General features: G+C 34.4%; 1 protein-coding gene across 2 annotated transcripts in view; it reads right to left on the minus strand.

Annotated features, from left to right (window-relative positions):
• Window positions 1–829: 829 nt before the first annotated feature.
• The window catches only part of ABHD5 (abhydrolase domain containing 5, lysophosphatidic acid acyltransferase), a 32,474-nt gene continuing 11,124 nt past the window's right edge, over window positions 830–22,179 (minus strand). The window contains exons 2-8 of one of the 2 annotated variants that reach the window (XM_087946139.1): window positions 21,091–21,176; window positions 20,262–20,634; window positions 17,131–17,285; window positions 15,602–15,713; window positions 14,602–14,788; window positions 13,003–13,137; window positions 830–2,191 (exon numbers count right to left, since the gene is read on the minus strand). In XM_087946139.1, the coding sequence (XP_087802265.1) occupies window positions 13,048–13,137; window positions 14,602–14,788; window positions 15,602–15,713; window positions 17,131–17,285; window positions 20,262–20,634; window positions 21,091–21,176 (1,003 nt within the window). In that variant the 3' untranslated portion in view covers window positions 830–2,191; window positions 13,003–13,047. Of the gene's footprint in view, window positions 2,192–10,561; window positions 13,138–14,601; window positions 14,789–15,601; window positions 15,714–17,130; window positions 17,286–20,261; window positions 20,635–21,090; window positions 21,177–22,179 lie in introns of those variants that run through there. The other variant, XM_026684502.2, reaches the window with a different exon arrangement.

Consider the following 22,179-nt stretch of genomic DNA (forward strand, 5'->3'; position numbering starts at 1 on the left):
TCCAAAAAGCCATCATTTTCAGGAATTAAATTAAATATATCTTAGAGTCCTGGGTCGACCAAGAAGACTTTCACTTTTAAAAACTTTCTCCTCTTCCTCCAGCGCATACTTGCCCAGCTGCCGGCTTCTTTGTGGCGGCCATTACGGACCGCCCGCTGCACCGTCTTGGTAAAGGAGGTTCTGCCGGCTAGGGAGGGGTCTGCAGCACCCCCAAACCCTTTCCCCGGATCCCCCCTACCTTCAGCTGCCCCTGCAGGGCAGCCTTGCTCCACCCTTTCGGATCGGAGCCCCAAAAGCGGCTAGCGCGGCAGGGGATCGCGCAGCCGCGAATCCCTACCGCTCGCAAAGCCGACAAACCGGAAATTCCAATTATACTATCTTCTTTATATAATATCTTAAAATTCTTAGTTCTTAATCTATATTTGTTACATTTTTGTACTTTTATCTGTCATATTTGCAATTTCATCACATTCTTATTTCATTATTCAATAAATTCCATCTAAGTGTTAATAGTTCCAAACATTTTCCCCTTAATTATGTTTGAGTGCACCATCTTTTTGTCTTATACATCAATTTACTCCCCTTTAACTCGTATTAAAAATTACCATAATATAATCATGTTTAGTTATTACCTAAATACTACATATCACACATATATTTTAGGCTAGATTCCACATGGTATTTTTTCTTTATTCTAAAACATTTATTTTTTCTAATATATTAATCTTTTCAGCTAATTGAAGAAACTGATATTTGTCTTTTTAGTACAATTCTCATAGTTCATTTTAACTATATTTTTAATTTCATTTAATGTAATTGACATTCTTATAATAATCCTATCTTTACATGTATTCATTAATTTAACAATGATTCTCAGAAAATAATCAAATAGAAAAAAAACCATGTTCCAATAATTCCATTTTTTGCAATTTATATTCTTATACATCTTTATGTATTACCTTGTAGAATCCTCTTTCTTATTCTCAGTCTACCCATTATCTCTAGGTCTTCTAGCCATGTAGCTTCTTTTCTCTTTTTTTTGGCTTTCTATAGCCCCTTCTTTTCTGGTCCTTTCCCTTATTCTTTTCCTTTATTTTTTTATTTTTCCCCTCCATTTGTAACTCCATTTTTTATTCCGCTCCCTCTTTTGAACTTTCTCCTGTAATTCCCTTTTCTGCTTTTTCTTTGTTTGACTTTTTGAACAATTATCTCTTTAATTGTTCCCTCAGACCTCCAAGTTTTAATTTCCATGCTTTTTCCCTCCTGTTTAAATGTTTGTTGTGTTGTTTGTTCATTGAGGCTGGCCTCTTCTTTAATCAACTCCTCCCCTTCTGGTTCTCCTTGTCCGTCTTTGTTCTCCAACGACGCCATTTCCAGCATTTTGGTTTTTTTATATAAATTTATTTTTAAAAACAAACATACACATACAAAACATAAAACCATCTTCCATTTTATATACATACAGTGTGTCAGTTGATTACATATCTTTTGTGCTATCCTTTTGTAGTCATTTACTCACAACTTATATCAGTCTTCACATTGTCGAACTACCATATGCTTATATATTTATCAGTTATTAATCATCCATGACTAAACTATTTATTCCATCATTTTATACGAGATGTTCCAAGTTTTATCTTAAAATTTGTGTTATACTTTCAACCAGTGGATATATATATCTATATTATGTTTTATATCAGTCTATTAAATTCTGTCACAAAATTATCTAGTCTATTACATTACCATGCCTTTTTATCCAACCATTGATAAAACAAATCCCATATCATATAAAATTGTTTGTCTTCCTGTTCTCTAATTTCAAATGTCAGTTTACTCATTTCAGCACAGTCCATAATTTTTTTTTGATAACTTCCTCCTGCATAGGTATTTTGTCATTTTTCCAGTTCTTCGCAAATACAATTCTAGCCGCTGTTAAAACATTTACAATCAAATATTTCAGTTCTTTATTGTATATGTCCGGTATGACTCCTAATAAAAAAAATCTGGTTTAAAGTGTATATGTTGTTTTATCATTTTTTCCAACCATGTGTGGATTTTAGTCCAATATTTCTTCGCGTCCAAACATGTCCACCACATATGATAATATAAACTAGGTTTCTGATGACATTTCCAGCACTTATCCGATTTATTCTTAAACATTCTTGGAAGTCTCATCGGGGGTTAGTGCCACCTGCAAAACATCTTATACAAATTTTCTTTATATGCAGTTGACATTGTCATTTTATAATTCTGAGACCACAATTTTTGCCATTTTTCTAAATCAATCCCATATCCAAAATTTTCCCCCAAGCAATCATCATTTCTTTGACTTGTTCCTCCTCCAATTTAAATTCTAATAGATGTCCATAAAGTTTTTTAATTACCTTTTCATCAGTATCCATCAAAATTTTATCTAAATCAGTCAACTTGTCTAAATATCTTCTGCCTTAGAGTCTTTATCAAACCTAGATTGTATTTGCAAATATGAAAGCAAATTCATTTTTACACCTTGTTCTTCCAACACTTGCATAGATTTAAGTTCACCGTTTTCATTCAATATCTCCCCATATCTGACTGTTTGTTCCTTTTTATATATTATTGGATAAGAAAAAGCTTCAATAGTTGATATCCATGTTGGAATTTTTAAGTAATATTGTCTTTTTATCTTCTCCCAGTTCAAAAACAATGCCTCATGAATATAATGTCTTCTGAAATACCGTGTTTTAGTTCCCTTATACCAGAGAAAGGCATGCCATCTCAGCAGCAAGTCATGGCCTTCTAAAGTCAATAATCTACTATTCCTTAGTGTTATCCATTCCTTTACCCACATCAAACTGGTCGCCTGGTAATATAGCTCCCAATTGGGCAAGGCAAACCCTCCTCTTATTCTTGCATCTTGTAACAGTTTTAATTTTACTCTTGCTTTTTTACCCTGCCAAATATATTTCAACACAATTCTATTTAAATCTTCAAAAAACTCTTTCCCTAATCGAATAGGAATTGTCTGGAATAAATATAAAACTCTAGGCAATATATTCATCTTAATTGTGGATATTCTCCCAATCAATGATAGTTGCAGTTTTTCCCATTTCATCAAATCTGTTGCAATCTGCTGTTTGAGTTTAACATAGTTATCTTCCTTCAGCGTACTACATCTTGGTGTAATATAAATCCCTAAATATTTAACCTTGTTCATGACCTGTATTTTTAAAATTTCTTCCAACTCTTTCTTTCGTCTTGCTAACATATTCCTTGTTAATATTTTTGTTTTGTCTTTGTTTATTCTCAAACCTGCTACTTTTCCATATTCTTCTATTTTTTCTATTAATTTTGGTGCTGTTTCCAATGGGTCTTCTAATATAAATACCAGGTCATTTGCAAAAGCTTGCAATTTATACTCCTTTTTAATTTTCATTCCTTTTATTTCTTTTTCTTCTCTGATATTCCTATTCAAGATTTCCAATGTTAACACAAACAGCATAGGCGACAATGGACAGCCTTGCCTTGTCCCTTTTCTTACATCTATGGATTCTGTTAATTCTCCATTCACCATCACCTTTGCAGTTTGTTCATGGTATATTGTTTCAATGCCTTGGATAAATTTCTTTATTTGTATCATTTGCAGTAAAATAAATCACCAACTCACATTGTCAAAGGCTTTTTGGGCATCTAGAAACATCAAGGCCATTTGCTTCTCAGAGTGAGCTTCATAATATTCCAGAGTATCCAAAATGATTCTCACATTGTCTTTGATTTGTCTCTTTGGCAGAAATCCATTTTGATCAGTATGAATAAAATTATTTAAGTATCTTTTTAGTCTTTCTGCCAAAATTGAAGCAAAGATTTTATAGTCTGAGTTCAATAAAGATATACGTCTATAATTTTTAAATTGCTGTAGGTCTGTACCTTCCTTCGGTATAAGTGTAATGTATGCTTCTGACCATGTTTTTGGTATTTTTTTTCTTTAACATAACTTCATTCATAACTTCAAAAAGATGAAAATTCAATATTTCCTGAAAAGTCTTGTATAATTCCGCTGGCAAACCATCTGGACCTGGTGCTTTCCCAGCATTCTGTTTTTTTAAGGCTTCTGTTAATTCCATTATTGTTATACTTCCTTCTAACATTGTTTCAATGTTTTGGGGTATCTGAGATAGGTTCGCTTTCTGAAGATATTGTTTAACTTTTTCTTCTTGAATATTCTCTTGAAAGTACAGTTTTCCGTAGTAGTCTTGTATATATTTTTTTTCTCATTTCCATAGCAAACCTGTCCTTCTTTATTTATCAATTGACTAATTCTTCTTGCTTCTCTTTCCTTTCTCAGTTTAGCCATCTGCCTGGTTTATTTGCATCTTCAAAGTAATTCTGTTTAGCATTTTTATTTTTTGTGCTAATTCCTCTTTTTCCATTAGTCCCATTTTATGTTTAATTATATCCATTTTATTTTTAATGTCTTTTTTGTGGGAACATCTGTAAGTCTTTTTCCAGTCTTTTATAGTCAATCTCTAATGTCTTAAATGTCTTTTTCTGTTTTCTGTTTCTTCTCCTAGTATAATCTATTATCAAACCTCTTGTGTAGGCCTTCATCACGTCCCAGAGATTCTGTAAAGATGTATCCTCTTTTCTATTTTCTTTGAAGAAGAAAACAAGTTCTTTCTCTATTTTCTGTTTAAAGTCTTTTTCTTTCAGTATCATATTATTTAAAACCCATCTAGATCTCCTCTTGTGTCCTTTCCAAATAATTGACACTGGATTATGATCTGCCCAAGTGCTTGTTTCTATTTCAACTGTCATCATTAGTCAATAATTCTGCTGACATCCATATCATATCTATTCTAGACCAGGATGTGTGCCTGTTTGAATAAAAAGTATATTGCTTACTTTCTACATTTCTCTCCATGCATCTTTTAAATTAAATTGTTCTGTTATTCGAAGGAAGGATTTTGGTAATATCTTTCTAACTTTCTTTGTTGTTTTCTGTGTTTTATAGTCCAACCAATCATTAATTATTCCATTAAAATCTCCCATCATACAAATATTAACATAGTCGAATTCAATTATTTTTGTATGTAATTTTCTATAGAATTCTTCTTGTTTATCATTCGGGGCTTTCCTTCTTTTAGTAACCAAATTAAGTCCATTTATGTTAATCGTAATCAATTTTCTTTCATCCATGTTAAGCTTTATAAGAGGGTTTTACTGCTCTAGTAGATCTCAATTCTCGTTCTCTGGGTTCACCGCCTACTGCACCTTCTTCTTTTTCTTTTTCAATTATTGCTATACACTCCTTTTGGAACTCAATTAGTGACTCTTCCTTTCTTTCTTTTTCCTCCTTTTCTCTAAAGTATTCTAAGTAGAATAGCTCAGCTTTTCTAACTGTGTCAATTCTGTGTCTTTGTTCCTGCCAAGTGAACAAGAGACCTTCTGGCATCAGCCATCTGTAGTTTACTCCTCTTTTAAGTAACTCTTTAGTCAAGAATAAATATTCTCTTCTCATCTCTCTTACTCTTCTTGGTATCTGTTTCAGCACCACAATTTCTTTATCTTTGTATCTTAGTGTTTTCTCTCTCGCCACCAATAATTTTCTTAGTAAATCTAATGTGAACTTCTCTTGGTAATCTATTCCTCGTTGCATATCTTGTGTAGACACGCAACACTTCGTCCATCCCATCCATCGTCTTTTCTTTGGTTATTTCCAGTGCTTCCGCCAATATTTCTGCCATTATTTCAGCAAGATTTTCACCTTTCCTTCTTCTATATTTTGAAATCTTAGATAAAATTCTGATTTGTCTATTTCCTATCCTAATGGTTCAAATCTGCCCTTCTCGATATTGCTCAAACGAATATCAATATCCCCAATTTTCTTATCTCTTTGTATATCTTCTTCTTCAATTTTTTTGAATCTGTCTTCATATTTCATCATCATCTGTTGAATATTTTCCACTTTTTCATCTGTCTTTTCAATTTTTTGCTCAATTTTCTGAATTCCTTGCATAATCATCTGTAATGTCACTTCCTTCTCTTTTTCTTTTTCCTGTTGTAATATTGTCTGTATTGATTGTTGTCCTCCAGATGGTGAGGGAGTTGGTATCAAAGAAGCTGGGGCTGTTGTCTTTCTACTCATCTTGTAATGCTTATCTGTAAAGAAAGAGAGAGAAAAAAGAGAAGAAAAAAAGAGGAAAAAAGAAAAAAAATGAAGGCAAGTAATTGCCACTTCAAAAGAAAAAAGTAAAAAGTAAATCTTCAGGCACTTATATACCTTAATCCAATTAGTTGCAATGGTAGATGTAAAAAATAAAAAAGAAAAAAAGAAAGAAGAAAAATATTCTATATGTTCCTCTTAATAAACAAAAAGAAAACCTAAATAAAAGGTTCACATTCTAATTTCTGGTTTAAAAAGTTAAAATCCAATTAAAGAGAAAAAAAGAGCCCCACTAGTTGGGCGGGGGGTAGAAAGGGAGGCAAAAGGTAAAAAGCAATTCTAGTATAAAACAAGCCTCTGCTGCCAAGTATCCAAGACTCTTTGATAAGTCAACTGAGAATTTTTCAAGGTCACTTCAATCTTCTTTCTTTCAACTTCAACTCCAGCCTCCAGCTATCTGTTCAGAAATGAGCATCTGAATAAACAAACTGCCATGCTCATCTCTATCTTTTCGAATACACAACTCAGAGTCCTTGATTGTAACACAAACTAGTGAAATAAAAAAAAAAACATTGTATCCAAGCCTCTGGGTGGCAGTGCTACTTATTTTCCTTCACTTTCACTTCCCCCTCCTCAATCTACAACCAGGAACTAAAAAAAAAGTAAAGTCTTTTCCCTTTTTTTAAAAGGGGAAAAATAAATCTTGAATTAAGCAGAAGAATCTTGGTCAAAAAGGGATTTTCAAAAGGGTTGTTAAAAAAAAAGGGACAAAGAAATACAAAGATAAAAAGATTAAAAATACCAGTCCAGTTTAAAGTTAAACAGCTTTGCCAAATTCAAAGTTGCAATAAAAAGGGAAAAAAGAAAAAAAAACTTTCACTTTGACAATTAATCACACCACTTAAATTCTTTTCTCTTCACTTTTAGTCCACTTTCATTTTTTCAGGGTGTTCTCTTCAAGAAATAATAAGTAAAAGTTCATCTCACCAAACTGCCACATTTTCTTTCCAATCTCTTCCATTCCGGAGCTGTCCCAGCTTCAGCAGCTTGGAAGGCTGCCTCTCTGCCGCCGGCAGAAAGGGCTTTTCCTGGATCAACCAGGGACTTTGCGATGTCCCTGGGATCGACAGTATGTGCCCTCCTCAATCACCGTCTCTATGGGACGGTTTAGGTCTGGTGGGACCATCCTGCAACAGAGATATCAGTGGCAATCTTGGAGCTTCAAGATCGCACGCTGTACCACTGAGACGCCAGCTCCACCCCCCACCATTTCCAGCATTTGTAAAGCAATACTGCACAATTCCGCTTTTCCCCATATCATTTCCCTTGTACTTCTTAAGTCCGATTTTATTTCGACAGTATTCTGCCATTTTTGTGCAGCTCTTGTAATTTTAATTTTTTTTTACTTTTCTTCAGTATTTAAATCCAGTCCAGTTATTCAGTAGTTAATTTAAACCAGCTTCTAATCATCCACTTCTGTTAAATCCTATTTCAAATTTCCAGGGTCAAAATAGTCAAATGTTCATATATTTTTATTATTAAATTCCTTCTGTTGAGTTTTAATTTTTCCTCAAAGTCACCTAGTATTCCCAGGGTTCAGACTTCTTTCTTCTTCCTTTATAGTATAGTAATTTCACTTTTCAGGGTTTCTATCTTATTGCTTCAAAGTTCCTCTTACTTTGTATCAAGTTCCAGTTTTATAGAACCAAACACTTTTTAAAGAGTCATTGAAATGTTTCCTTTATCATTAGGTGGCGCTCTCTGTTATGTCCAAGTTCCACCTTTTCTTTTCACTTTCCTTTCCCTTTTAAGGCTTTTGTTTGAAAAATCCAATAAATCCAATTATTGCATTTTTTTTCTTTTTGGCACATTCAAGTTCAGCTTTTAAGTATGTCTATTTAGTGCCAATTGTATAATTAAAATAATCCAATTTACATAGATGTTTTCTTCTAGCTTCCACTTTCAATTTAATTCTTTTACAGTTCAAAGCACTTTCACTTATGTCCTAATTCCCCCCCCCTCCCTCTGGTCACTGCTTTCCCAATCTTTTTTTTTTAAAGTCTCTTTAAAGTTTTAAATCCGGGGTACCTTATGTTCAGATATTGCGCTTAATTTGCCTGGTCTCCACGCTGTCCACTTCTTCACTGCTCCTGCACAATCTTTGTCCTGGATAGCTCTCCTTCTTCAGGGTCACTCATTTGGCCACTCATGCAGCCCATCTTCGGGGGAGTTTACCTAACCAAGGAGGGGAGATGTGGCTCCCCTCAACCCGACAGGTGATATTCTCCTTTTTCCCCACCCCTCCAAGTTGGTTCTAGCCCCTTTCGGAGCCCTCTAACAGGTACAACATGGATTGAAGCCCTGCATGATTGCGGTTTTTGGTCCATCCTCGAAGGAAACACAACCGGAAGTCTGCTGTTAATACAATCTTGCCAGCTTCTGTCAACTTAGAGTTCACTATGAAAAGATTACAGAGAAGCAATTTTCCATAATAATAACTTTATTTTGGATTTGCTATTATATTCAATGAGAAAGAAAGAAAAATAAAGAGGGAAAGGGAAGGAAGGAAAGGGAGGAAAAAAGGAAGAAAGAAAGAAAGCAAAGGGAGAGGGAGAGAAACAGAAATGGGAGAGAGAGTGGGAGGGGAGAGTGAGAGAGAGTGAGAGAGAGAGGGACACCCATTTCCCACAGAAAACACCTAGAGACATGAAACCTGGCTGGGTGTGTGTCATGTAACTGGGTGGGAGTGATGTTGAGTTGGCCACATTCACCCAGTCACATGACCACCTAGCCACACCCACACAATCACATGACCACCAGATTACATGACCATCTAGCCACGTCCACCCAGCCACATGATCACCCAGCCATGCCCACCCAGCAGTCATTAGGGCAGAGAGCCCCTTGCTAAAAAATTTGAAGCCCACCCCTACTGGTGGTGAATGCTTCTTGTTAGCAAGAAGTTGCAGCTTGGAACTGTTTTCCAGACATTTCAAAATAAAGGTGTAATTCTAATCAATCGTACCTCTGATGTCTATTGCAATTATAGTCTACATGATATCTCAATCAGATCATTGCTTTTTTTTTAAGAAATAAAAGAAGCAAAAAGCCATGGTAATTAAAAAATAAGCACAAAAAGTAGAGTTTATGTAAAAGGATGTTAACTACATCTGTGACAAAAAACTGAGCCATCCCCACCTCATCTATAATTTAATGACTCTACATAATCAGGCCTCACTCCCTTTTTCATTCAATTTTTCTCACCTTCCAAGGCACCTGTTATCCCAGAGAAGGCAATATTGACACTGTTTCTAACAAGAAAGATCAGAGGAATTTTTAAAAGGTGGCCAGGAAAAAAATGTTATTTTCTTTAAAAAAATATGTGTTATCACCAAAGTGTTAATAGATAAATAAGTCTTAGCAGAACCCTTTCAAAGATTTATTCTTCTGGAAGAAATAGCAGGATCAAGAGTGTTGTGATATCTGTAAAGAATTATGGCTGGTTTATACCTCTAACTTCCACAAATTTCAGAAATCCAGCAAAAGTTAATTTCCTACTCTGAATTGCAAAAAAGGATAATGTATTAATTATCCATTGTTATTCAGAACATTATGTTTACTTCTCTTCCACCACACTCACAGATAACAGGAAGTGATGAATAGACACAAGCTAGGAGCAGCTGAATAAAGTACTTATACTGAGGTCTGAATAAGGTTGCTACATTCTTTGCTCGAGAGATGTTAAAAAACAAAGTAAATAGGACCTTTGAACCAAGATGTGGGAGGAGATGGACTTGTTTGTTTTGTTGACTTATCAAAGCATCAGTGGCATCCTATCTGGCAACTGTCTCCCATCAAAACATCCCATGCCCATCACTAATCAAATATACTGATTTGCCCAAAGCCACATACACACCGAGAGTATGCATCCCCCTCAACTTTGGCCTCTTAGCTCCCTTAACTAGGAACCTCTCTGTCCTTTTGTATCAATCAGCAAACTTTCTACCAACTCAGAGGTTGGAGGTGAGTCCCAATGATGTTTTAGCTCTCATTCTCAGCACCATCCAGGTGCCCCAAGGTGTCAACCCTATCCACTATTCTCTATCCCATCCAACTGCACCACTTTGACTGGCCTCTCTCATTAATTGGCCAGGTGGTGCCCAACCCACTCCTCTCCACTCTACTGTTATTCAAGAAGTGGGAACTTATTGAACCACATTCACATACACACATATCCAAGAGTTACAAAACACACACACACACACACACACACACACACACAATTGTCCCCATCTCTCACCCTTGGATGACACAGTCCTCCTCCCATTCCAGGAAGTCTTCAGACTATGCCATGTTACTCAGTTTTCATTGCAATTTGACATTTTGCCCACCTCTGGTATAGATGACTCATAGTCAGAATTAATTTGATTAGTATGATCAATATATTTATAAAGAAGCTTTACAGTTCCAGTCAAAATGGTACATTTCAATACTCCCTGTGGTTTTGTTATTCTGGTCATTGCTTAATTCCTATCACTAGGGTCTGAAACAGATTGTTATATTTTTCTTCTCACAAAACAGTAACTGTAAGTACTGAGAAGGGATATCAGGTCTATCAGGTCCTTATAAATATGAAGTTTATAAATACTACAAGTATTTTTATATTATTCACATAACAAATATTTAATAACAAATAAGATGTTATTGACAATAGAATACCTGGAAGATAGTGAGCAGTCTATGCTTTTGTATCTATTAATTTATTTAATGACATCTAATGAAACTACTGAAAACTGGACAAAGTATATAATTCCAGGGACAGAATACTCAGGGAAATACAGAATATTCTGTTTTTCTTCCATACTCAAACCTAGCTGAAACATAGATCCAGTTTTCCATGCTGGAAAATTGCTGGATGATCTCTGATCTGATAAATTAGAGATTCAGATGTAACACAAATAGTTTTCAGTAATTGTTTTTAGTCATTATATTCTGCCAATTATCTTGATACAAAGATTTCCTGGAATAATTTTTTTTCAATTTTAAAAATCTTATTTTGTCACAAATGAAATAATTTAGAGATCTAGTATTTCTAAGCATCTGGAATAAGATCAATATGTTCAAAATGAACTTCTCAATTGATTTCAGTAGTTAATTCAACACTAAAAAGTCAACCAACAATATACTGTGTAGATTTTACTGTATTTTTTGGACTATAAGATGCTCTGAAGTATAAAGTGCACCTAGTTTTGGGGGAGGAAAACAAGGGGGGTGGAGAAATCTGCCTCTACCTCTGCCTCCCAGCAATTTGCCTCCTGGCAGCAAACAGCAAACAGCCTGGTCAGCTTCAGCACAGCCTGATTTAGCACAAGCAGCTCATTGGTGGTTGGAATTGCCTCCTGACAATCAGCTGTTTCAGGCTGCAGGGATTACCATTGCCTATTGCTGCTTCCACGCACCCCCTTTTTGGTCTCCGCATCCTGTTCTTGGCCTTCACATGCTCCGTTTTCAGCTCTGCGTGCCTCATTTTCGGCTTGTTCCGATTCCCACCGCCAAGAACAAGTAGAAAATGTGGCACGCTGAGGCCAAAAGCAAAATGTGGAGGCTGAAAATGAGGCGACAATAGGCGATGACAATCCCTGCAGCCTGAAACAGCTGATTGTTGGGAGGCCAATCTATCCGCCAATCAGCTGCTCATGCTAACCAGGCTGTGCTGAAGCTGACCAGGCTGTTTGCTGCAAGGAGGCGAATTGCTGGGAGGTAGAGGCCGAAGGGTGGGGGCCAGCGGGGCTTTGGCAACATTCGCTGCATAAGACGCACAGACATTTCCACACACTTTTAAGTTTACAATTCTGCTTATTTTATTTAACTTATCTTATGTTTTTTAAAAAAACTCTTCAGGGCCCAAATAACTCTTTAAAATACTGCATTAAAATACTTTATTTTTAAAATTCTGAGGTAAGATAACATTTCCAGATTCATTTCTTTTATTTAATTAAATATACCTTTTTCTAAGATACCTAATTTTGACAAGATTATATTGTTTTACAATTAGACTGGCTCAACATTCCAAAAATAAGAAAATACATATTCATCCAAATACTAATTACCACAGTACTTTATCCATGGTCTATATGACTGAATTTTAGTTGCATGTAAAAATTGAGAATCAGCTCATCAATATATTTTGCAATTATCAGTGTCAAAAATTTCAAATCCACTCTATTATGCAACTCTCTTTAAAAACAAGTGGAAGAATATTGGTACCTTAGAACTTAGATATCCTAAGGTATTACTACCTTAGAACATAGGACATTTAGCATTCAATCATTAGCACAGTTAAAACAATATTTACAAGAGCCAAAAAACAAACAAACCCACGGAATTTCCCCCCAACTTGCCTTCCTATTTGTGGTCTTTTTCCTGAGTGCTTGTTAATATTATTTTGGCAAATTCCACATAACTTCAATGAAATAACATCCTATATGCAATCTTCTGATTCAATCCTCAGTAATTTTTTCATCTTTTTATGAAGACTGCAGTATATGGATACTGCAAGAAATAGCGAAACTGTGGTTTTGCTATTGAAATTCTTACATATTAAAGGTTGTAATTTTGCAAAACTTTACTTTTAAAATTCCAGTTTTAAAATATTTTAATACACATTGAAATATGTTTCCCCAAAACATACAGAGACAGAATCAAAATAAAATGTACAACTATTTTTAAATCTGCCCATTATAATAAAAGGAACTGCATAGTTTTAAGTGAGAAAATATTTTAAATGAAAGAGTACATAGAAAATTGGTTATTTTTTCAGCTTTTCCTTAACTTTTTTATAATATACTATAAAGTATTACTTTGATTTATATTTACAGCCTCTTTTTTCAAAAAGCAAAATCTTTTCAGTCCACAGAATTGCAGATCTCATTTATTTTCTGGTTGAAATCTTCAGGTTGATCCGCGTATACATAATGACCTGCACCAAGGATAGCCTGGGAATGGAAGAGAGGGGGAAAATCAATTTAACATCTTAACATCAATGTTTTATAACATTATTGACATTTACAAAAAATATGAGCAAATTTGTTTCTAGAACAAATATACTATAAATTGAATTCCCTATTTTTATAAGTTCACATTTTTCTTTTTCTCTCAGATTTTTTAAAACAGAGTTTAAGCCTGCAGGCAAGGAAGTGTTTTGCTTTTATATTTTCTCTGTCTTTTGAAAAAAGGGATACTTTTGATGTATATGGATATATTTAGAAATAAAGTAAAACAGGGATTTAACCAAGAGATTAATATGAAATGTATTCATTCTTATACATTTAAAGGGTATCCATGCAAAAAGATGATTTCACATTGACTTTCATTTGCATACATTAAGATATACGGGTACTCCTCTACTTACAACAGTTCATTTAGTGGCAATTCAAAATTACAACGGTACTGAAAAAAGTGACTTATGTTTTTCAAACTTATGACTAATGCAGCATGTCGATGGTCATGTGATCAAAATTCAGGAACTTGGCAACTGACTCACATCTATGTTGGTTGCAGTGTCCTGGGGTCATGTGATCATCTTTTGTAAACTTCTGACAAGCAAAGTCAATGGGGAAGCCAGATTCACTTAACAATCATTTACTTACTTAACAATTGCAGTGATTCACTTAACAGCTATGGCAAGAAAGGTGGTGAAATGGGGCAAAACGTAATTGACAAGTGTCTCACTTAGCAACAGAAATTTTGGGCTCAATTGTGGTGATAAATCAAGGACTGCCATAATAACAGAAAAATCTGATTTGAATACTTGTGAAATTCAATATAAATCAGAAGGGAGAATAAGTATAGTGGATAAAACATCAGGCAAGAAACCAGAGACTGAATTCTAATTCTGCTTTAGGCACAAATCCAGCTGGATTACCTTGGGCCAATCACTCTTTCTCAGCCATAGGAAGCAGACAATGGCAAATCACTTCCAAAACACTTGCCAAGAAAATTACAGAGACTAACCCAGGTAGTCATTAGCAGTTAACCCTGACTTGAGGGTGCAGGGAAAAAAATCTGGAGGCTATATGGAGGATACACCTGTACACAAAACTGAAGCTTTTGTCCAGAAGTAACTCTCCAGTCCATTTACAATCTACTCATCTGTTCTTCATGGAGAAGTGAGTAAAATCTACTAGTATTACAGTGACTGCAGATTTGTAATAAAATGAATGCATCCATGCATCAACCCATTTATGCTGAATTGCTTTTTTTCATATTTATGCACAGATGATCAGAAAGAAAAATATATGTCCAAAATATATTTTAAAAGACTGACAGAATAGTAATTTGAACACTTTTAAATGTTCAAATAGCTGTTGCCAAATGTCAAAAGAAGATAAATTAGAGTGGTCACTTTGCAACAGAATGACTAAAAACAAAATAAATAATGACTAGAATGTCCCACTTACTATTGTTTTCACATAAGAATTTGGTCGCAGGGACTGGATGGTGGCTCCAGAATTGCCATCTATACAGGACCTTGCTCCATAAATCACAGTGATAGGAATGTCTTGATGCATATGAACAATTCTCTGCAGCATTGGCCTTTTTGCCCATCCATAGGGAACTGTCATGTTCTTGAAAGCAGTTTCACCGCTTTAAGATGTCAATGAAAAAAACTAGATGAATTTGCTAAATTCCATATACCTGACTTTAATTATTTATTAATACAACATAATCTAATATTGCTTAGTCATGTATATAATTTTAAAACTTTGTCTAGCACCTGTCAAGTCTTAACTATGTTTAATACAATCACAGATAATTTAATATAAATACCTTTATTTATCTCTAGCTTTATGGAAAGTTAATGGCATAAGTCTGATACAGTCTTTGCCATATAGGACTTCAAGAACAGTGGCACCTTTTTAAAAGCCATGCTGGCTTTTATGAATGTTGAAAGAAGAATGAGAGAATGAAAGGGAAAAATATTAAAACAATTATGAAGTGCACACGTTCTTAGTAATATATATCAGATTTCAAAGGAATCTCATACCTGTCAGTTCTTTTTTCTTCAGGTAATAGCTTAAGATAGATTTTCTAATGAACCTGTCATCTTTACAAGCAGCTTATTAAACAACAGTGAAGGCTGAAGATTTATGATGACTTCACATGTTAAGAAAACACCATGCAAGAAAATGATTTAATAGAGAATTTATTTGTCAATTTTATAATGCCCTTTTTGAAAACATTCCATTCCATTCTTCTTCTAATAATCAACATGGTCAGTTCTTCATGTATTTTTAAAAGTGATTTTCTACTTACATGTATTTCTTTTTCTTTAAGGATTATAGTTTTGCAAATGATCACATTTCCTTTCTTTGAAGACGATTGTATATTGTTTTGATTATTTAAGACCCATGCTTTAGAAAATAATTAATATAAAGACTTTTAACATCTTACACTTACCTTGGTGATTGCACATTACAGTGATAAATATATTCGGTGACTGTATCATCATCAAACATAGATGAATACTTTCTCTTAAAGTCTGGCCTTATACGTTGTACCAGGCTCAATCCTATTATATATCAAAAATCAAGAATTTAGTACTTTTAATAGCAGACAAAGGAGGGAAATCTCCAACTGTGCATAAGATAATAATTATATTTTTTGAGCCCTGAAATCCATTGCCTGATTCCATCATTATCATATGGGAATTAAAATGGGAATTAAAGAAACTATTATTTTATTTAAATACAATTTAATTAACAAATAATTACAATTGTCTAGAGTGGTAATAATCCTGATTCGACAAGCTACATTTCTTCTCTTTATTTTGACAAGTCAAGCCATAAACAGCATAAATAAAATAAATTATGCTATTACATTAGAATAATATCCAAGATGTTCTGACATACTATAATAATTATTATACTTATAAACATTTTCTGCCACCAGGTATTTTATTTCTAAGCATCCAACCACTTTATAAATTCTTTAGTATAAATTTCCACTTGAAGTGTAGAGTAAAACCTCAGGAGAAACAGAAAATTAATGCTAAACAAGACGTTTTTGCCATCATAGTTATCCTTGCTAATAAATACCTAGAGCAGGGGTGTCAAGCTCGATTTCATTGAGGACCGCATCAGGGTTGTGTTTGACCTTGGAGGGCCGAGAAGGGGTAGCCAGAGTTGGATGTGGTCATGGTGGGCATAGCCATGGTGGGCATTTGACACAGGCTCAAGATGCATTTTCTCCCCTTCTGTTCCTTCTTTCCACAGTTCTTTACTATAACCATTTTCTTATCTCTTCTACCAGATATTGCTGGCAAACATTTATTACTTATTCTTCACTTGCCACTAAACTTTTTATTTCTAAATTTATACCCCATTGTTTAATAGTAAATTGCAGAAAAGCTATTTATACTAGTGTATTTTTATTATTCAACTAATAATAAAAATACAATAGCATAAATAACATGATAATACACAATCTATCAGCAGAGGTTAATTTCCAGAATAATAAATAGAAATGGCTGTCAATTATAGATTGTTGATTGTAGATTAAATGGGCCTACAATATGTAAATCTGGCATTAAACTATAGTATTAACATAGGATATTGCTTGTTTTCTATTCAGATCATGCACTTACTTGAGGCCACATAATTGTAATCCAGTCCAATCCAGTCCTCCTGCAGCACTCCCCACCGCCCGTTTTGGCCAACAGAGGCACCGCGGGCCAAAATTACCAGACTGCATCTGGCAGAGCATTTATATTTCCCTTCAGGAGTCTGCTGTCTTTCTATGCTGAATATAGGAGAAGCTTTAAATGTATCATTCTTCCTCAATCACTTTGCTCAAAGGCCTTAATAGGATTCCACGTTCTAACCTAACCAGGTGAGTGCTTAAATACATAGATGACCTAAGGTCCATGTTACTGCAATTTCAAAATTGATGTCTTTGGCATCAATAAAATAAGCTAGGTTAGCACTCACCAAAAGGTCCAGCTATTCTGAGACCAGCTAATGGATTAAATGGACTCAAGATAGCTCCAAGTGCTTTGATCCATATTGGAATAGTCCTCTCATGCTCAGCATTGGAAGGCCTTTCTGGAAAACCCCATGGTTCCACTAACAGAAGATGCTTTACTCTGCAGAGATAAAAGTTAAGATATTTTGTCAGTAAGGAAATCAATTGAACAGTACAAATCTTATTTCAGAATCAGCTTTAATTACTTGGTATCTACACAGGAAATAGATTTATATAGAATAAGAATATACATTTTACGTTTCAAAGTTCAGTTTGAGAATTATTAAGTACTTTGAAATGGATACAGTGTGGAAATGTATGCTGACCCTGTTCTTTCTCCATTCACACAATCACCTGAAAGTGATTTGTCCTCATATTTAATTGGTAGCCATTCACATGATCTGAGATTTTGTTTTATCAGACATCCAAGTTTTTTAATGACTACTCAATCCAAACTAAAATGGAATTGGGCACAGACTAATTCTTTATCCAGACAGTTGAAAACCTACAGAGGATTTATGATAATATACAATATATAACAATATAAATAGACAATTGCAGTGAATTGAATTTAAACTGGAATGGGCAATTCCATCAGAGGAAGATAAGACTTTTTATTTTAACCTGTACTCTCTGAGGCTTAGTCTAGTGACAGCAGCATTACTGATGAAAGAGAAATATTTGGCTCATTTCTTTTGCTCTTTTCTTAAGTTTGAGATAGGGTTTAAATATACAAAACAGATAATCGAATCCCATGGAGGCCTGTATCACAAAGTGAAGTTTTTCCATTACATTTAGTGATGAAATCTGGGCCTTGGGGAAGTAAATGCTGGACAAAGATCACCCATCTATTTAAACCATGCTTCATGTTAACCATAGTCCTCAGAAGAGATGAAATACAGTTGGAATCAGAAATACCCTAAATGTTCCTCCCAAGAATCTGGACTTAGAAGAGGAAGAGAGAGGAGACCTGGGCCTTTTGTACAATATTATGATTTAATTTTACAAACAAAATGATCAATAACTGTATCTCTGGTTTCCTGCATGGCCAAGATTGCACTAGATGATCTCTATTCTCCAACCCTCACATTTCACGACAATAAATCACAATAAATCACGTTTTTTCCAACTTTGTTATATAAATTTAGACACTAGAGTTTCCAAATTGTGCTTTATGATTTAGATTTGGATGAATGCATACTGTAACTTTGCTGCCATTATTCCTCTCCAATGCAATGGAGTTATGAACCTAATCTCTGTATTTTCACTGAAGCTGCATAACTATCAAGTCATATGCAATCCCCATAATATCTTACCACTGATAATTCTGACAAGGACTGAGGAATTCTGTAGTTCAGTAATATCTAGAGAACTGCACTTTAGTCATCCTTGAAATATTTTTTTGTCTTTCTTTAGATATAGGACAATCTATTCATCTCTCTTAAGGTTAGCAAAGGTTTCATGGGATTCAACAGTCTTGTTTGTCACCATCCCCATCACAAATGGAAAAGAGATGAGCCATAGTTCTTTACCACCTAGTGGTGTTTAAGATTAAGGTAAATTCCAAATCTGAGATTATAAAAATAGAGCAAACTTCCATCTTGAACTGCAAAACGGACATATCTTACTTCTGCATGCATTGGATTCTGAATTGTCATGTGGTGATGATGAGTAAGCCACCATGCTCTGCCTCATAGTTTCAGTTAAGGTGGTGAGTTCTCTTCTCTGTTTAATGCTTTTGTAACTTTCCTTACAATATTGGATTGAGAAGTACACCGTCCAAAATTAGAATGCTATATTACCTTTAGAGGTTGGGAGGGTCCCTTTCTCCAACCTCATACTATTTCTGGGGGATATACAAAGTAGTTAAGAACAAGACCTTGAGTGAGGAAAGATGCTGGCAATACCAATTGCTTGGTCAATAAGCCAGCAACATTTATTTTTTCAATAATGCATTTTATGAGTATCTGTATATTTCCATACTCCAATTCTTTATGATTATCAACATTTAAACATTTACGTAGCTGAATAGATGCATTTTCTTCTTAAAACATGACAGATGTAAAACATTTATCACTTCTTACTTTAATTTCAAAATAATTGCTTGTGTATTAAAATCAGTATTACTAGGAAATGGAATTTCAATCACACCAATACTTCTATTCTTGTTTTTTTAGATAATAGTACCATCTAAAATTTCTTCTGTAGCTCAGTGAAAGAATGCATGACATACAAAAATTCAAAATTCAATTTCTTACACCTCTGGGATAAATACTATATTAAATTATTGGATTTCTACAGATAAATTATGTCTCCTACTGTACCAGATGAACCAGTCAATCTTTCTTCAAAGGTTTTTGAACTGTAACTTAACATTAACCATAAGTTATGCCTTTAAATAAAAATGAAAATTTTTAATTTTTTCTAAAATAAATACTGTACAGTTAGCTTTTCCCTAACATATAATTTCTTCATTACTCATGGTTTTTAGTAATTATTTGCTATTTCTTCCCACATTCCCTCCTCCTTCCAAGGTTTTTGTTCTGTAAATATTCTGAAATCAAGCTCATGAATATGACACACGGGGGGCAATATTTTGTGGTCTCTTAAATATCCTCCATGCATTAGATATTTAAAAGCAACCCCAAAAAGATGTTCTATGCATTCAGAAGATAATATGGAAGTTAAGTGCAATAAAGACTGAATTCTACACGTAAAATGATTACATTAGTTTTTCAATTGTATTTTAATCTAAGCAGAGAATCTAGCCATTTGGCTCCAGATTGCACATATGTATATCATATTATTCTGCCAACTTATCACCTTATAGAAATAATTTTCCTTTATCTATTGCTTGTCAGTTTGGTGTAATGGTTAAAGTATAGGCTAGAAACTAGGAGACTTTATGTTCTAGACCTTCTTTAGACACAAAGCCAGCTGGATAACTTTGAGGTAATCATTTTCTCTCAGTCTGAGGATGGAGGCAATGGCAAACCACTTCTGAAAAAACCTTACAAAGAAAACTACAGGGATTTTTCCAGCTAGTCTACAAGACTCTGATACAATTGAACAAAAGAAAAAAAAATCTTTCATATACCTTGATGGGTATTTTAGTGAGTAAGCAGCTGCCAGGAAGCCACCCAAGTTGTGTCCAAGTAAAATCATTCTATCCAATCCTATTTTCCGTCTCCATTCTTCAATAGATTCTACAAATTGATTTTCTGCCACCTCTGCATCAGTGTCAAACTGTGGTCTACTACTGCGACCAAATCCCAAGAAATCAAATGCATATACAGTCCTATTTTCACAAAGATCTTCGAAGTTGAGAGCCCAAAGTCCAACACCACCTCCAAACCCATGAAGAAGAACAAGTGGAGTTTTCTGTGAAAGGTTCTGAGAAAATGTAAGTGTCCATATTTTATTTCCATTGGATAGGTATACATATTGTTTACTGTAAGTACTTGTAATACCTGAAGGAAGAAATACAAGCCTTATTATTCAGTCTATACTGAAATAATTCCACAAACACAATGAATATATTTTGATATCAAATCCACTGAGAAAACCCTTACTTTCACTAGTACCTTACAACAAAGTCCAGAATGACTTGTGAAATAAGAAAGGAAAACTTTATTATAGGGGTTATTCGCTTACATTATTCTCCAATTTTCACCTGTGCAACTTGTTTGAACCTTCCAATCTCTGAAGTACAACAAATTATGGTCATGCTATATTCCATTTTGTTTAATATACTAGCTCCAATATTCTTTTCTTTGTAAGACCAGATGCTCAATTGCACCAAAGCCTATTTCTTAATTATAATTGTTCTTCCAACTTTTTTCTCCATTAAAAAAGGGAGTGGGAAAGAGACAGTAATAAAACTTGAGATGAATGCTGTTGGAGATTTCTTACCACAAAGTGCTTACATTTCAAGATTTTCTCTTCAGCATCTTTAAGGTGTACAAGTGATGTAGGGCACCATGCAGGGAGCCAGCTAGATAGCCATCCTGACCTAGATGGAATACAAGAGTTTAGAATGATTTAAATAATATGCTATTATTATAATTATTCAGGGATCAGGTGACAATTATCAGGAGATAATTATCTGAAATATGGTAACCTTGTATTAAATAACTATATTTCCAATCCAATCAACAAAATATGAAATATTTGTCATGCTGTGAAACATTGCTGATGTTCAAAATCACTGTATCACCCTAACTTTGATAGTCAATGTAATTTATTTTTAAGTATATAAACACAATCTTGTTACAAAATTAAAGGAATACTCTGAATTATTTCTTAAGAAAAAGTTCAGATTTTTTTCCTAAGAAAAAATACAGATCTGATTATTGCAAAATGTAGGGTATACTATATATTTAATAACTTTTCAAAAAGCGAAAAAATAAAAGCAGTAAGGTACTGTTGTCTACATACATAGTAACTTGTATTTGCATGAAGGCCAGGAAGGATACGTTTATGGCTAAGTGGACTTTGTTTTTTCTGTTCCAACACACTGCTTTACTGCATCAAACAATGTTTTGAATTTTCTTTGTGCGGTTAAGTGTTGTTACCTATACTGCATTAAATGATAACATATACCGGTATAACTTACATAGCATGTTGAAATGTACACAATTAATACCCTAAGAGTTTAATGACAATTAAGGATTGAATCCAGGGGTGGGATTCAAATTTTTTAACAACCGGTTCTGTGGGTGTGTCTTAGTTGGTAGGCATGGCTTGGTGGTCATGTGACTGGATGGATGTGGCTTGATGGTCATGTTATTGGCTGGGCGTGGACAACTCAATATCACTCACATCGAGGCATGCAACTTCTCACCTGGCCTCTCATGACTGTGGAGATGCTGCAACAGTCGTAAGTGTGAAAAATAGTCATAAGACACTTTTTTCAGTGCCATTGTAACTTTGAATGGTCACTCCACACAAGCAAAGTACCAGCAAAGGAGGGGGAAAAAACTCCAGAGAAGTTCCTGAGACAGGAAGTCTAGTCC

The sequence above is a fragment of the Notechis scutatus genome, chromosome Z (genome assembly GCF_049901735.1).
Source record: "Notechis scutatus isolate UNSWTSFEM ecotype Mainland chromosome Z, rNotScu1.2, whole genome shotgun sequence".
NCBI lineage: Eukaryota > Metazoa > Chordata > Lepidosauria > Squamata > Elapidae > Notechis > Notechis scutatus.